Source organism: Bubalus bubalis, chromosome 9 (genome assembly GCF_019923935.1).
Source record: "Bubalus bubalis isolate 160015118507 breed Murrah chromosome 9, NDDB_SH_1, whole genome shotgun sequence".
In the NCBI taxonomy this organism is placed as follows: domain Eukaryota; kingdom Metazoa; phylum Chordata; class Mammalia; order Artiodactyla; family Bovidae; genus Bubalus; species Bubalus bubalis.
In genome coordinates, this window is record NC_059165.1 from 40,137,757 (window position 1) to 40,155,445 (window position 17,689).

At 39.6% G+C, this 17,689-nt stretch overlaps 1 protein-coding gene across 5 annotated transcripts in view; it reads left to right on the forward strand.

Moving 5' to 3' along the window:
* Positions 1-8,611: 8,611 nt before the first annotated feature.
* EBF1 (EBF transcription factor 1) overlaps positions 8,612-17,689 on the forward strand; it is a 430,756-nt gene continuing 421,678 nt past the window's right edge. For 3 of the 5 annotated variants that reach the window (XM_044947384.2, XM_006052632.4, XM_006052633.4), the window contains exons 1-2: positions 8,612-8,710; positions 9,268-9,558. In XM_044947384.2, coding sequence (XP_044803319.2) covers positions 9,541-9,558 — 18 coding nt within the window. In that variant the 5' untranslated portion in view covers positions 8,612-8,710; positions 9,268-9,540. The remainder of the gene's footprint in view (positions 8,711-9,267; positions 9,559-17,689) is intronic. The other 2 variants (XM_044947386.2, XM_025292317.3) reach the window with 2 other exon arrangements.

Genomic DNA, 17,689 nt, shown 5'->3' on the forward strand with positions numbered 1-17,689 from the left:
GACTTACCTCTAAATATTTTGAAGTATATTTCCTAAGACAAGGATGTTTTCTCACATAATCACATTAAAATGATCAAGACAGAATTTAACACACTTATAGTGTCATTATTTAATCCACACTAAGTGATTTATAAGATTATTCAAATTTCATCAATTATCCCAAAATGTCTTTTATAGCTGAACTGCATCTGGAATTGGACTTTACATTGAGCCTTCATAGCTCTTCAGTCTCCTTAATTTGCAGCAGTTTCTTATACTTTTTTGACTTTTGTGACGTTTGTATTTTTGAAGAGAAATAAATAACAATAGCAATAGATTATAGATTATGTATAGTAAATACTATGATTTATAAGATACCATGAATATATAATCTACAACATATCTAACATATATAATATGTATACCATTCATACAATGCATGGGCTTCTCAGGTGGCACTAGCAGTAAAGAACCTGCCTGCCAGTGCAGGAGACATGAGAGACATGGGTTTGATTCCTGAGTCAGGAAGATTCCTTGGAGGAGGGCATGGCAACCCACTCCAGTATTCTTGCCTGGAGAATCCCATGGACAGAGGAACCTGGCAGGCTACAGACCATAGTTTTGCAAAGAGTCAGGCACGACTATAGTGACTTATAATGCATACATGAACATACTCATGAATTCTTTCATAATCTATAATCTATTGGGAATAGGTCTTCACATGAGAAGCAACAATAAGGGTAAAGCCTCAGAGGCAAGAGACAGCATAGTTAGTTGGGAACCTAGTGAAATTTTTTGCGTCTGCACTGTCCATCATGGTAGCCACATTGGATATCTATACATATAACCTCTTGTATAGATGATAGATGATGTAAGAACTCATGAGTCCATACTAAGAAATAAATATAAACATAAATAAATAAGAAAATAGGAAAATAACTTTTCAGTAAAATAATAATTAAAACAAATGTAAGAACGAATAACAGAATTATGAAATTACCATTTTGCAACCCTTATGTCTAATAATGGATTCAGGCAAGAATCTCTAATGAATACTAAAACTAGTGGATTAAAGTTTGAAAAGGAAAAGATATTTATATGGCCTCAAAATATCACTTTATAACTCATTTATTAATTAGAAAGGAACAGACAGTAACTTTCCAGTGGGTAAACCAAGTCGTCAAAGTTAATATTCACCAATGTTGGAACAAACCATCTCCATGTGCCTCTCGGTATGATGCATTAAGGAAGGCACAACTTCATGTATGTGATATTCCCGTTAAAAATTAATTCTACTTATGAGAAAGCAGACAAATCCCAAAGAAGGAATATTCTACAAAAAAATCTTTGCTTTTTAATGACAAGCTTACTTAAACCGAGAATTGCATTGAAAGTTGCATTATCAATGAGCACCACTAGATGTCACTGTGGTTCTTCAAGTTACACAAGTTTATCCGTGTTAATAAAAAATATAAATTCCTTTGTCGCCTGCTTCCGTATTCTGACATCCTTGTGGACTAGACACATTTAGCCAGTTCCAACACATATAGCTTTGGAGAGGCCTACAAATTAAATAACAATATAGCACTGGAGGAGGAGGTAGCAAGCTTAGATTGTCTTTGCTGTTACATGCTGTACTGTCCATTCTCTGGCTATTCCTGCCCTGTCTTTGGGGCTTTTACAAGGAGAGGGGATTCAGATTGTCTGCTCTTAGCCTCCTCTAGCTCTGACAGTCTATGATTTTACATTGATATTTTCTTAACTAAAATCACTTGTGCCTCTTACAAGGTTTTTGCCTAACCCACACCGGACCCACACTGGTTTTCTTTTCTTCACCTTGTACTCTGATCTGTCTGATGTTTGTCTTTAAGTTGACTCTGTTTTTATAAACGTAAGTAAAGAAAAAAAATTACAGACCGATCACAAATGGAAACCAGTTCACTTGCCATAAATAGAGGGTAACCACAAAAATAAATACACTAAAAATAACATAATGTAATTAAATTTGAGCTGGATTCTGTCATCAACCAAAGGCTCAGAGTTTGTGGCCTGTTCTGTTTTTCCTCTTTAAAGGAAGGTTTGAAGGTGTTAAAGATGAAGACAGACTGCCCAGAGATGTTCCTCATGACATAAGTGAAAAAATAGAGACTTAGAAGACCTATCTCTCTGCACAGTTTAGTATTATTTAATTCTGTATCCACAAAACCAACCACAAAGCTTCACATATATAAAATCAGTTCCATGCTCTCATAAGCTTTTCTAAGTCATATTATTTTCTCCATTCCTCCTTTCTTCCTTCCTTCTTCCATTTCTTTCTTAATTCTTGCTTCTTCAACATTTCTAATAGATCAGAAAGTATCATTAGAAATCATGCATTATTGTTTTCTTCAGTCCATATTTAAGCTTTCATTTTATTTTGATATCCCTTTCAGTTTAGTATTGGTTTAGCTTCTCTTTTGTGTTTATTTAAATTTGCTTTTATATTCAGTCTTCTTCCATTTAAAACACTCACTCCCCTTTTAACATAGGAGATGATATATACCCTTCTGCTGTCAATGTCGAAGCAATTATATGCCACCAAATGGCTTGTGATTTGGCATCTTCTCCTGATAAAGGCTTATGATAGATAGGATGTGGCAGAGGTCAGGAATTCTGCTGAGTACAACCTGAGGGTATGCTTCAAATTGCTTGAGCTTTATCCAAATCCCCTAGGACACAATCAGAAAACTGGTCCCCTTCAATTTTGGTGTAGAGCTTTTTTTTCTTCATTCTTCACAGAGATTCAGAGTGAAGATGTCTTAGGCTGAGCCACATAATTGCACCTTCTACTCCCTAACGTTAGTGTAGCCGTTCCTGCTTTGTATAATCTGTTATAATTACTGATTTTTCTGGCCACAATTAGCATAGGGGTTTTTTGTAGGAGCAGAGACAATTTCTTAGCTACCCAATGTTACTAAATAATTTAAAAGGGGGAAGACAGAACTTCTATCAGATGGGTTTTATTTTCTTAAATCTGTGTCGCCATTAAGGAAAACCATGACAAGGTAAAGAAATCAGGAGATTCAAAAAGATCAGCATACCAGTTATTTCCCACAGTATAAAAGTTATTTTTTTTTCTCATTTTCTTTTCTTGGTGAGATGGATTTAATTTGCCATTAGAAGCCCCAAATCTGAGAATTCATTTTCCATGTTCACCAAAACAGAATGCTTAGAATGCTTTTTCTCTTGCATGAAACACTGTTCCTATCTGTAAAACAAACAAACAAACAAAACTAGATAGAGACCTTTTCAGAAGAAATTTTCATAAAAAGTTGATTTTGAATCAATAGAAACTTTTTTTGTACTAAATTCTGTAAAACTATATTCTTACCACCCACCCCAATTCAGAGTGCGAAGCCCCTGATTCTCTCTTTTTTCAGTATTCATCGCTGTAACTCTGCTGAGATTCAAACCCAGGTTAGTAGATATTAAAGATTTCACGAGATATACAAAGCATGATTTCTTCTGGTCAGAGATGTACTTGAGACTTGCTAAGGAATTATTCAGGTTTCCTCTAACCTCATTTGTTTCTGATGCTGATGAACGCTTATGATTCCATTATCCTCCTGATGTTTACAGATTCCTGCCCCCAGCTTCCTCCTCCAACATTCACTCAATTGTTTTATTCTGTGTTGACATCAGTCTTAATGGATGATGGTATTCTGGCAGAATCTCCTTTCAAGGTTTTGAAGATCACTAGTAAGTGTACTTTGAACCCATTTCTGGAACTATATCCCCAGTGTGTCCTTAGAGCTACAAATTATACTTTGGTTCATTGTTTTAAAGTGTCTAGAGCCAACATGTCTGTTTGAGATACTGAGCTAAGTATTGTCTTCCCAGCACATCTATAACTATTGATTCCTATGAGAGAGGCCTAATTATATTTGTGCTTATCTTAGTACCACAGCATCGAAAGAGGCTTTAAAGATCTATTTATCCCATCTGGTGTCCAGGTCCTCACCATATCAGCCTTCTGTAGCTCGAGTAGTAGAAACCAATTTTGGGCAAGTTACACCAAAAAAGGTGTTTATTGTATTAATAAAGGGTGGCTCAGAAACCATGCTGACGCTGGGGAATCTAGGTACCAGCTGTTGTTTGGCAGTGTCTTTAGGAGTTAGTGGTGACTCCTTTGTTCGAGGGAGCTTTAAACTGCTCTCCACCCCAGTTCTTAGTCAGGGCACTTGAGAGTCCTTATGTTTATTCAAAATGCTATGTAAAAGTAGATCAAAGTTGTCCCCCAAATCCTACCTTCCACCAGATTACCACCCCCATCCCTTCTACACAGAAATGAAAAGGACGCCACTGAAACAACGGCTAAGGGGAGTCAGCTTTGTATCGTCTCCCAGACTCCAACCCTGCACCCCACAGAGAAGGAGTTCCTGGGGGACAGGGTCCACTGGGCTCATCTCAGGTCATGATGTGACCACCTTTTGTTCAAGGTTGGCTTTTTTTTGCCATGCAGCTTGTGGGATCTTAGTTCCCTGACCAGGGATTGAACCTGGGTTTCCTGCAATGGAAGCTCAGAGTCCTAACTACTGGACTGTTAGGGAATTCCTGTGTTCAGAGTTACTGTTAAGTCAAGGGTGTCACAACAGGGAAGAGATAATTCCCCTCCAGGAAAATTAGAGGCTGTTCTGTTAGAAAGGAGGAATGGCCAAAAAACCTGTGTTCACTAACCTCGTTAAGAGAGAGACAATCACTTCTGGTGACATGGGCTGTGATGGCTTTTCATGTACTTCTTGATGAGGTTCTTTCTATTCTCTCAAAAGAGTGGGGCAGGTAAATTTTTTTTTTTAATCTTGAACTATTTTAAACATCTTAGTCAAGGTATAATTTATGTGTAATAAACTCTGCATCTTTAAAGTGTAGTATTTGATAGGCTTTGACATACATATGTACTTTTATCAGAGTATTGTTGATTTACAGTGTTGTGTTAGTTTTGAGTGTACAGCAAAGTATATTAGTTATACATATACATATATTTACTCTTTTTTAGAATATTTTCCCATATACATCATTACAGACTATTGAGTAGAGCTCCCTGTATGATACCCTAGGTTCTTATTAATTATCTATTTTATATATAGTAGTAGGTATGTGTTAGTCCCAATCTCCCAATTTATCCCCCCTCCATTCCCCTAGTAATCATAAGTTTACTTCCTACATCAATGGCTCTACTTCTGTAAATAAGTTCATTTGTACCTCCCCTTTTTTAGATTTCACATTTAAGTGGTAACACATGATATTTGTCTTTCTGTGACTTACTTTACTCAGTATGACAATCTCTAGGTCCATCCATGTTGCTGCAAATGGCATTATTTTATTCTTTTTATGGCTAAGTAATATTACACTGTGAACATGTACCACATCTTCTTTATCCATTTCTCAGTTGATGGACATTTAGGTTGCTTCCATATCTTGGCTATTGTAAATAGTGTGTAATGAATATTGGGGTGCATATATATTTTGAATTATAGTTTTCTTCAGGTATGTGCCCAGGAGAGGGATTGTTGGGTGATATGGTAGTTCTATTTTTAGTTTTTAAGAAACTTCCATTCTGTTCTCCATAGTGGCTATACTAACACTTTCACTTTCATACACTATGGCCAAGTGGGATTTATAACTGAAGTCTTGGGTTGATTTAACAAGCACTTCCGTAGATTATATACCTAGCAGTGGAATTTCTGGATTACAGAGTAAAAGATTTTATAGATAATGCCAGACTGCTTTCCAAGGTGGCTGTTATCATTAGCAGTATATGAAAGCTCCTATATATATTAAGCAGCACTCAGTATGGTCAGACTTTTAAACTTCTGCCAATTTCATGGGTATAGTGATATCTTATTTGGGTTTTATTTTGTATTTGCCTGAATCCTAATAAAGGTGAGTACTTTCTTGTCTATGTATTGGTCATTTGAATATCTTCTGTGTATGTGTGTGAAATGCAGTTAAAGTTTATAAATACTAGTAATAGGTAACAATCTATTGAATGTTGGCTATGTGCCAGGCACTGTAAAATTGCTTGATATAGATTGGTTTTATTATCACTATAACCCTGGGAGGTAGGTGCTATTAATTATCTGTATCAAATGCTACTTTCTCTGATATATGATGAGCCTATGATTTTTCTTTTTTAATCTATTAATGAGGTGAATTATATTACTTCATCTTTATTATGCTGCATGTGTGAGTACTTAGTCACTTAGTCATGTCCAACTCTTTGTGACCCCATGGACTGTAGCTCACCAGGCTTCTCCATCAGTGGGATTCTCCAGGCAAGAATATTGGAGTGGGTTGCTATGCCCTCCTCCAAGGGATCTTCCCAACCCCGGGATGGAACCCAGGTCTCCTGTGTTGCAGGCAGATTCTTTATATTCTGAGTCACCAGAGAAGCCCTTTATTATGCTGCATCAACCTTAAAATCTTTGTATATATTGTAAATTCAACTTATTAACATTTTTTTAAAATAAAAAAGTCTGTGTTCATTAATAAGATTAGCCTGCAATGGTCCTGTTCTTATTAGGTTTTGGTGTCAATATTATTTTTAATTTTGAGTATTCATAATTATCCAGTTCACTTCTTCTACTAGTTTGGAAGCAACACCCTAGTTCTACAATGTTTGTTCTTATGTTATTTATTGGGTTTAATTGTGTCCCTGCTCCAAATCCAAAGGATTTATTGAAGTTATAGCTATTGATACTTATGAATGTGATCTAATTTGGAAATAGGGTATTGAAGATGTAACCAAATTAAGGTGAGGTCATCAGGGTGGACCCTACTCCAATATGATTGATGTTATAAAAAGAGATGAGAGGGACTTCCCTGGCTGTCCCTTGGTTAACACTCTGCCCTGCCAATGCAGGGGGTGCAGGTTTGATTCCTGGATGGGAAACTAAGATCCCACATACCTCATGGTGAAGCCAAAAGATAAAAAACAAACAAACCAACCAACAAAAAAGATGACAGGAGGAAGGAAGGATGATAGGAGGAAGATGGCTCTGTGAAGCCTGGGCTATGAAAAGATGGATTCTTCCCTAGAGTCTTCAGAAAGACAGTGGGCCTGCCATCAACTTAATTTTGGATTTCTACCCTTCAGCGCAACTTCCTAGGTGGCGCTAGTGGTGAAGAACTTACTTGCTAATGCAGGAGATATAAGAGATGTGGGTTCAATCCCTGGGTCAGGAAGATCTCCTGGAGGAGGGCATGGCAACCCTCCTGGGGGTTTCCTGCTGGGAAATCCTATGGACAGAGGAGGCTGGAGGGCTACAGTCCCATAGGGTTACAAAGAGTCAGACACGACTGAAGAGACTTAGCACAGCATGCACGCTTCAGAACTGTGAGAGAATAAATCTCTATTGTTTTAAGTCACTCAGTTTGTGGTGGTTTGTTATGTCAGTCCTATGAATCTAATACACCTTAGAAATTACAAACTGCATAATTATCCTACCCAGGTCTAGAAGTCATCAGAAACATTACCTTTTCTTGGACAGATAATGAACATAAAAAACTACCAACAAGGACCTTTTTATCATTTCTTCATTTCCCCACCTCCAAGTCTTATGCTTTTGTTGTCTAATACTTTGGCAATCTCATTTTACCCCCAGTAGAAATTTTCATTACCATTTTTTTACAGCTGGTACTTATTTTTATTTAACCACATTCTCTATTTACTTGGCTCCACAAACTTTCTTTGCATCTTGGATCAATTTTTTTTTTTTTTAATATCACTGTCTTTCTGCCTGAAGCATATCAATAGAGCTCATATAGTGAGAATCTGATGGTGAAAAATTCAGGTTTAAATTGTCTTTCACGGGGTGTATTAGTAGAATTTTATGGTGGCAGTTATTTCCTTTTGATATGCCAGACCATTGTCTTTTTAAAAAATAATTAAAATTTTAACTGATGTGTAGTTGATTTGTTGTTGTTGAGTTGCCAAGTTGTATCCTGCTTTTCAAGACTACATGGACTGCAGCAGGCCAGGTTTCCCTGTCCCTCACCATCTCCAAGAGTTTGCCCAAGTTCATGTCCACTGCTTTTGAACTGTAGTGTTGGAGAAGACTCTTGAGAGTCCCTTGGACTGCAAGGAGATCCAACCAGTCCATTCTGAAGGAGATCAGCCCTGGGATTTCTTTGGAAGGAATGATGCTAAAGCTGAAACTCCAGTACTTTGGCCACCTCATGCAAAGAGTGGACTCATTGGAAAAGACTCTGATGCTGGGAGGGATTGGGGGCAGGAGGAGAAGGGGACGACAGAGGATGAGATGGCTGGATGGCATCACTGACTCGATGGACTTGAGTCTCAGCGAACTCCGGGAGTTGGTGATGGACAGGGAGGGGCGTGCTGCGATTCATGGGGTCCCAAAGAGACGGAGACGACTGAGCGACTGAACTGAACTGACATTAGTTTATATATTGCCCCCAGCTCCAGCTAGTGACCGTTCTAACCCTTAAGCCAAAACAGTTCCACCTGCTAGCTTATGAAAGGGAAGCGGCCTGGTGATTGTTAATGTGAGGAGCTAAAACGAATGTAACCCAGCTGCCGGTTTCTTTGGTAACTGATGAACCAGCCTGACGTCACTTCCCCCTGCAAATGGCAGCACCATTCTCTCCTGCGTAGTGAAGCTTGTTCCTATGTTTTGCCTGCTGTCTGCCATTATGCGGTGTGGCTCCACTAGCCTTTTGCTCTGGATGCGTAAGATCCCCTATCTCAGTGGTCCCCAACCTTTTTGGCACCTGGGACTGATTTCCTGGAACACAGTTTTTCCATGGACTGGGGTGGGAGGGCGGAGATGATTGAGAGGAGTCGGGGGGATGGGGAGTGGCAGATCGCTGCTTACCTCCTGCTGTTCTGCCTGGTTCCTATGAGTCCTCGGCCTGGATTTGGGGACCCCTGCCCTATTTAATAAATAATTTATGTCTCTCGTGGTCTCCTGGATCTTTCTTCCGTCTCAGACCTGGGCAAGTACGGGCCTTGCGTGCCTGCCGGTTGCTGCCCAGCAACCACGTAGCGACTCAGTACTTTTATAGATCATACTCCATTTAAAGTCATTACAAAATAGTGGCTGTATTTCCCTGTGCTGTGAAATAGATCCTTGTTGTTTACTTTATATATAGTAACATGTCTTAATCCTCAACCCCTATCTCTGCCCTCTCCCCTTCCCTCTTCCTACTGGTACCCACTAGTTTGCTCTCTCTATCTGTCAGCCTGCTTCTGTTTTGTTATATACATTGGTTTGTTTTATTTTTTAGGTTCCACATGTTGGCAAGGATGTGGAGCAAAAGGAACCCTAGTACGCAGTTGGTGGGACTTGAAATTGGTGAAGTTACTATGGAAAACAGTATGGAGGTTCTTCAAAAAACTCAAAATCGACCTACCATGTGACCCAGCAATTTCACTGATGGGTATATATCCAAAGCAAATGAAAACACCAATTCAAAAAGATACATGCATCCCAATCTTCAGCATTGTTTACATTAGTCAAGATATGAAAGCAAGATATGAAAGTGTCCATCAACAGATGAATGGATCAAGAAGATGTGGTATGTATATATACAATGGAATATTACTTAGCTACAAAAAAATGAAAATTTAGCATTTGCAGCAACACAGATGGACCTAGAGAGTATTATGCTTAGTGAAATAAGTAAAGGAAAAACAGAAAAATGCCTTCCTTCATTACTACTGAGAAAACAGTTGACCGTTGGTTAGAGGTCAGTCTAACTGCCAGTATTTGAAGGTCTTTTTTAATCTTAGAATTTTTCTCTTCACCTTTGTTATTTTTTGTAATTTTACTGTCGTGAATCTAGTTGCAAATTTTTGTTTTATTTATTTTTTCGATTTTATTGAGATATATTTGACATACAGCATAACGACCTGGCATTCATGTATGATGCAAAATGATTACCATGTTTAGTCCATCACTTCAAACAGTGACAATTTTTTTCACCTTGTGATAACTTTTAGGATCTACTTTGTTAGCAATTTATTTTTATTTATTTGCATGGGGTTTCTTGGATCTCTTTGATCCATAGATGAATGCGTTTCTTCAGTTCTGGAAAATTCTCAGCCATTTTCTTTTCAACCATTTCTTCTGCCTCATCCTTTCTTTTTATGACTTAATCAGATGCATGTTAGCTCTCTCACTATACCCTCCTTATGTCTTACTCTCTTTTAAATTTTTTTCCACTCCATGTTTCATACTTGATAGTTTATTCTAATTTATTTTTAACATATATTTATATTGTATAATTTACATGTAAAACTAGATAGTTTTATAACTAAAATATATCTAATTAATGAGTTCATTAATTCTCCCTATATTTTATCCAAATCTTATGTTAAACTCATTCACTGATTTTTTTTTTTTTTTAATCTTCTCTGCAAACTTGCCTCTCTTGCTCTGCCCTCAGCTCTAGTATTTTGAGTGCTGGCTCTAATGCAAGCTCAGGGATTGACAGAGTCTAATTGAGACTCAGTTGGTTAGAAAATAGGACCCATAAATCTAGGCTCATCTTTTCTGAAGAGAGAAATATAATTGTGCTCTATAGTGTGCAAGAGGGTTGGTGGGGGATGACAGAGCTGGGTGAAGGGAGGAAAAGGCTGTACATTAAGTGTTGGTGGCATTGACATCAAGGTGAGTGGGTGTTGCACTGTGGCTGCCACAGAGTAGCATTTGGGCTAAGGTTAAATGGCACCCCACTCCAGTACTCTTGCCTGGAAAAGCCCATGGACAGAGGAGCCTGGTAGGCTACAGTCCATGGGGTCGCAAAGAGTCGGACACGACTGAGCGACTTCATTTCACTTGACTTACATTAATAAAGATACTGTTTCCAGAATAGGGAGGTGCTCTACACCAATCATTCAGCTAATTTTTGTTGTGTGTCAGATGTTTTATATAGAATTTTTGCATCTCGGAAACCTCAGTGAACTAAAAACAAGCAAACAGTGCTGGCTTCATGGAGCATATGATCTATTGGTAAGGGGCAGAGTGTATACTATGAGCAGAGTAAATGAAGGAAATGTTTATGTCAGAAGTTGGTAAATGCTTTAAAGAAGGTGATTCAGAGTCTAAATGTGTGGGAAGAGGGAAGATGGCTGTTGTGATCAGTGTGGGATTCATTGAGAAGGGGACCTTTGAGAATACATTGAAGGACCGGAATCATCCAAGAGGGATGTCTGGGGGATGTTCGTTCCAGACAGGAAGGATCTTCAGTGCAAATGGATTTGCACTAGAGGAATGTTCCTGTGTCCATTCCCTGCATTTTTAACACTGGTTATTTTAATATTTGTTTACAACAGCTCTATTCATTTCTGTTTCCAGTTTACTATGACAAATTTGATTGCTATGGTATGCCTGTTTTCTGCAGATATTTTCAAGTTTGTCATTTATTTCTTTAAGCTTCGTAATGAAGGTGGTGTTTTAGCCTGTTTGAGGAGAGTGCATGTCTGAGGAGAGTGGAGCTGTGTTTCTGCTTTTCTGCTTCCTTTTGTTTCTTCTGGATCTCACAGTGGAGTGGTGCTTCTTTCTGTGCCTGCTAGCCTTTGACTGCTGGCCTCCTTTGCTTTTGTAAAGTTACTGGTAGGGAGAAGCACAGCCTGGCACAGGTGCTCCTGCCTGGGGAGAAGCTTCGGGTTCACTCCCACTTGGGTGTCGCCTTAAACCATTTTCACAGTTTGAGATTCCTTAGCCAGCTTACCAGGTGTCTCAGTGGTAAAGAACACGCCTGCCAATTCAGGAGACATGGGTATGATTCCTGGATCGGGAAGATCCCCTGGAGAAGGAAATGGCAATCCACTCCAGTATTCTTGCCTGGAAAATTCCATGGACAGGGGAGCCTGGAAGGCTACAGTCCACAGAGTTGTAAAGAGTTGGACATGACTGAGCAACTAAACAGCCAACTCAGGTTGTGAGTTCTTGGAGGTCAGTCTTCCTGAGGCAGAGTCTGGGTCCCAAAGGCCCCCAGTTTAGGGGAGGGAGAGAGAGGTTTCCACTAACTTTGCTCTGACGTTGAAAATACATCTTTTTATCTTTTTTTTCTTTTTTAAAAGCTTTTTGAAACCCCAACTTAAAGCGAGCGCCTCGCGTGGGCTTTGTGCCCTGACCTTTGCGGCCCCTCTCCCCATGTAGTCCGTGAGCAGAAGCCTGAGTCAACAATAACCGGAAATGCTTGCAGGATAAGCGCTTCCAAAATTCTACTTATCTCTCTGCTTTCTCCAAAAATTTGCCTGGGGACTCCTGACTGCTGTTTGGGCTCCTCAGTCATTTTCAGGAGATGTTGGCAGTTTTGAAACCAATGTGTGCAGGATGTGTGTGTGCAGTGGGGAGTGATCTGAATGATGTAGCTGCTGTGAGTGGAAACTGGAAGCTCAGTGGTGTTGTTTTTAGTCTCTCATATCCTTAAACGTGTCCAAGTTGGCATGGGGTCCCCAGAACATAGTGGAATTTGGGTGCTTAAATGCTTGGAAGTTCTATGCACATGGCCGTGGACCACCACAAGGGAAAATGCGCTTTGTTTAGACTTACGTAATTCCAGCTGCTCAAGAATATGGTTCAAATCTTTACTAGACAACTGCTTGCATGTCTCAAGGGTCTATGACTTCCACAAGTCTTAATACAAGAAGCTGAGCATATATGGTCTATTTAAGTGTTAACATATTTACTGGAGAGAAAATAGATTTCATCTGTGCAAATGATCAGACTTAAGAATAGAAGCCTTTAAAGACACACAATTGAGAAATCAATAGTTGCTCTTATTTATTAGGAATACAAGCCGTTTTACATTTTAAAAATATCAGTTTTCTCCTACATACTTATATGCACAGTTAATGAAATAGAATATTTTCATTAACATGTTTAAAAATATCCATGTTATTGAAATTAAGACTACTGTGAAGACTAAAAAAAAATTAACCCAAATTATAAAGCATTTGTTCTGAGGACATAAGTGTACTCATTGTCCTATGCTTATCATATTGTAAAGTTTAAAATCCTTGTGAAAATTGCCAGTGTCAACTTTCCTACTGATGTGGCCCACAGATTTCAAAATCCAGTCTTTATTCTGTTTTATAGTACATTTTGAAGGGCACAGTCCATCACAGAAAAAAATATTTTCTTTTTCTTACTTATACAACACATGTGTTCATGCCATTCAGTTGTGGACTATAAACAGTGAGTTGATTGGGCTTCCCAGATGGTACAGTGTTAAAGAATCTGTTTGCCAGTGCAGGAGACACAAGAGAAATGGGTTTGATCCCTGGGTTGGGAAGAGCCCTTGGAGTAGAAAATGACAACCTGCTCCAGTATTCTTGCCTGAAAAATTTCATGAACAGAGGGGCCTGGTGGGCTACAGTCCATGGGGTTGCAAAGAGTCGGGTAAGACTGAGCACAGCAGCAGGGTGAGTTGATTGTTTTCCATTTTTTTTAAAGTAAGATAATAATGGCCTTATGTACATATCATAGAAAAGTTATTTCCTTTCCCTGCGGGTTCCAGCAGCGATGATAAAGTCAGAGCTGGGCCCTGAATGCAGGTTGTGGGGTCTTTCCAGGGCCCAGGGCAGTGGTGTGAAATGTCTGGGGCTTCCTTCCTTGTGCAAGAAGCCAGGTGGACTCAGCCCTTTCTGACTCCATGTCCTCTAGATGACCCACCTCAAGTTCCAGATGACCCTTGAGTTGCTGACACAGACCACAATGGGTGACTCTTCCACACTGATTTTTGCACATTTACTCAGAAATTGAAATCTAGAGGGGAACGCACAGAGTCAGTGAGGCAGAGTGAGGGAGGGGCAGTGTGGCCCAAGGGTCGGGGCCTGGGATTGAACATGGATTCACCACTTAACACCAATGCTGTCTCAGTTTTCTGACTCAGTTTCTTCACTTATCAGGGAAGAATAAGGAATGTTTTCACCTCACGGACTTGCTCTGAGGAAAAAAATGAGATCATTAAGTGTAAGGAATTAAGTCATTGGAATATATAAAAAGTGCTCAATAAATGTTTGATATTAATATTCAGACACGAGATATGTTTTGCACAGATTTGGTTAACTCACCTGGGGAGACTAATATTCTTGAGAGAGAGTTTGGAATGTAGTTCAGAAATAATTAAATGCCTTCCTTGATTGAAATAGAAAGGCAATTAAGGCAATGAAGCATTTTTCTCTGTGTTATCTAGGACATATTTTTCTCATTTTCCTCTTGTAATGGGAAAATTTGAAACTCACACAGAGTGGTGACAAATTACTCATCCTAAGGTTAATTGTTCCCCAACAAATACATTTCAAGTAGGGAAGTTGGGTGAATTTCCAGAGGTTTCAGAATCCAGTTTTGGGCAGCACTAAGTCTGAGACTCGCTTATCTGTGGGTTTCTGGTGTGGCCAGCATAGGATTTTGGAAAAGTTTTTTTAAACTCTTGAGGTCTCAGGCTCCCCGACTATGCTGCTGCTAAGTCACGTCAGTCGTGTCCGACTCTGTGCGACCCCATAGATGGCAGCCCACCAGGCTCCCCCGTCCCTGGGATTCTCCAGGCAAGAACACTGGAGTGGGTTGCCATTTCCTTCTCCAAAGCAGCAAAGTGAAAAGTGAAAGTGAAGTCGCTCAGTTGTGTCCGACTTTTAGCGACCCCATGGACTGCAGCCTACCAGGCTCCTTCATCCATGGGATTTTCCAGGCAAGAGTACTGGAGTGGGGTGCCATTGCCTTCCCCGACTATAGTTAGGGGTACAAGTACCAAACTGCAGTGATGGTATAGCCATGGCTGTAGGTGATAGGCTATCAATGTGCTAGTACATCGTAGCTGAGCTACAACTGAAAGCTGACTTTGTAATATGTTCCAGGGGGGTATTTATTATAAGAAGGAGCAAATTATTCACATAAAATGAACCAATTAAGCAAGCTCTGTTTACTTCATGCAAGCAAACTGTCTCCCAAATGTTGTCTCTGGTTACCTGGATGGGGCACAAACAACCCAGATATGTGTCTAGGAATAGGGTGATGGGATAGAGACAGGGGACAGAGATGGGTTAGAAAATCATAGCTGTTGCACTCATTAATCCCCATGCACATGATTTTCTATTTAATGGTGTTTTATTTGTTTCATTAACATGTATTGGGAAGTCTTTGTGACAGATGAATAACCCATAGTCCCTGTTTTCAAAGGAATGTAGGGCAGAAGAGGAATTTATGTGGTTGGGTATGATATCTGTTGGTTTAAAACACCAGGAGCAGGACTTCCCCAACAGTCCAGTGGTTAAGACTCCACCTTCTCCTGCAGGGGGCATGAGTTCAATCCCTGGTCGGGGAACTAAGGAACCGCATGCCATGAGATGTGGCCCAAAATTTAAAAAAACAAAACCAAAACCTAAGGAGCTTCCAGGGTGAATTGGAAACTGGCCACTGTACATGGAGGGCAAGGAGAGACTGAAGAAAGAGGCAGACCACTCCAGACTGGCAGGTGGCAGGTTTGATAAGCAGGAGAACTTAATATGAGTCTTGTCTTGGGTGGCTGTGAGATGAGCAGATCTCTGCACCTGCCTGTTGGAATCTTAAAAAGTTTGGGTGGAAATCTTAATGGGATTCAGTCACCTATCCCATCCAGGTGGTCTCAACAACACACTGCTGACTCAAAGCCATGTCCTTGAAGACAGCTCCCACTGTGGGAATGGAGGGCAAATGTTTCAAGGACCGGCGAGTGGGTGAGGAGCCTCTGATTGCCCGGGTTCAGCTCGAGGGTCAGCAGGTGGTCACATCCTTTCCATGACCTCCTCTAAAAATGTCAGAGTAGGCTAACACCGACACAACCCTAAAATCCCTTATGAGTTGACATAAGAGAAGGTTATTTCTTGCTTGTACTAAAGTGTATTTCTTCAGACAGTTTTAGGAACCCAGATTCCTTTCATCCTAGAGCAGAGGTCAGCAAACTTGGCTTATGGGTCAAATACTGTTTCTGTCATTTCTTTTTTTGGAAATAAAGTTTTATTGGAACTCAGTCACATCCATTCATATGTATTTGAGCCTTTTAGCTGTTCTCATGCTACAACAACAGTGAGTACCTGGTACAGAGGGAGCAGAGCTCATGAACCTGAAAATATGAGCTCTCAACACTTCACAGAAAAAGTTTGTTAAGCCCTGCCTTAGAGCTTTGGAATCTTGTCTCAGATTCTCTGATTCAGCTTATAGAAGAGGGAAGAGGAGTGGAAGGTTTTGTGGGAGGTTTTTATAAGCTGTATCTGGAAATGGCTTCCATCAATTCAACCTGCATTTCATTGGCCAGCGCTCAAGTCAGAGACAATACCTAGCTGCTCGGGAAGGAGAGACATGCAGTCTTAGCAATGGCCCAGGAGGAAACCTATAGCAGTTCTACACAGACTAGTGCTGTGTGAGACTCTTCAATTACTCTATTTTCTTTGTTCCTCAAAACAATTGTTTAATAAGGATAGTATTCCTTTGTGGATGAGGTACCTGAGGTTCAGAGAGCTTAAGCAACTTGCTTCAAGGGCACCCGGTCTCAAGATAGTGGGAGTGGGGATTTGAGAGTCAGGATATCTTGCTCTGAAACTTGCGCTATTCTCTCTGAAAAAAGCTTTTTAAAAACCATGGTAAAATATACATAACATTTACCAGTTCAGCTATTTTTCAGTGTACTGTTCAGTGGCATATAAGATATTTTGGAGAATGGGGAGTTTCTTAGACTTTGATAGGAATTTAAAAGCTCAGGGCTTTCATTTCAGTGGTAATATTAAAAAGTCAAGCACAGTCAGACTTATCTGAGTAATTTCTATAAAACTGAGTACTGACATAAAATTTCCAGTCTCACATTTTAGTTTATGTTTATTGGGTGCCAACAGTGATGCTTTATTGTCATAAGCTGGTAAGAAAGGGACAGAAGTGGATTTGATACTGAAATAACTCCGTTAAGCTTTTCCTATACCACATGAATTAAGGAATGCTTGGTGGTGGTTCTGAAAAAGAGAAAAATGGTAGAAGAATTGAGGCATTACACAAGACATAATTATACAGAACCTACTTTATTGAACTCAGAAGCATCTTGACATTTCTGTAGGAATTCAGTTCCCACAAAACAGTGTTTCCAGACTTTTTTTTTTTTATTGTTTCTTTATAAATCTTTGCTTTTGGGGTGCTTTTCTTTTTCATTATTTTTGTAATTTGGTTTCATAGTTGTTTGTGCCATGTGCATAAAGAATTTATCCCTAGTTTTATGCTTGTGCATATTTAAGTAAGATAGTAAAATTAATTTAAATAAAAACATGGGGGATCCAGGAGTCTATTTTCTTTTTAAAAGGTATGTGTTCAGTCATCCCTTGGTATCCAAGGGGGATTGGTTCCATGACCCACAGATAACAAAATCCAAGGATGCTCGAGTCCCTTATAAAAGGTGGGATAGTCCATTCAGCCATCCTATCCACAGGTTCCACATTCAGGGGATTCAACCAACCTTGGATCCAGAATGTGGGGATACAGAGGGCTAACTGTATGTGACTCAAGTTTACAAGAGGCCACCCCACAGAGATAGTTTTTTTGTTTTTGTTTTTGGTTTTTTTTTTTGCAAAAGACTTACATTTGAATTAGAAAACTGAACCAGTCAGGACAGACTAAGCTAAGCTGCAATAACCAACAAACCCCAAGTCCCCAGTGGCTTAAACCACATGCTCTCATTA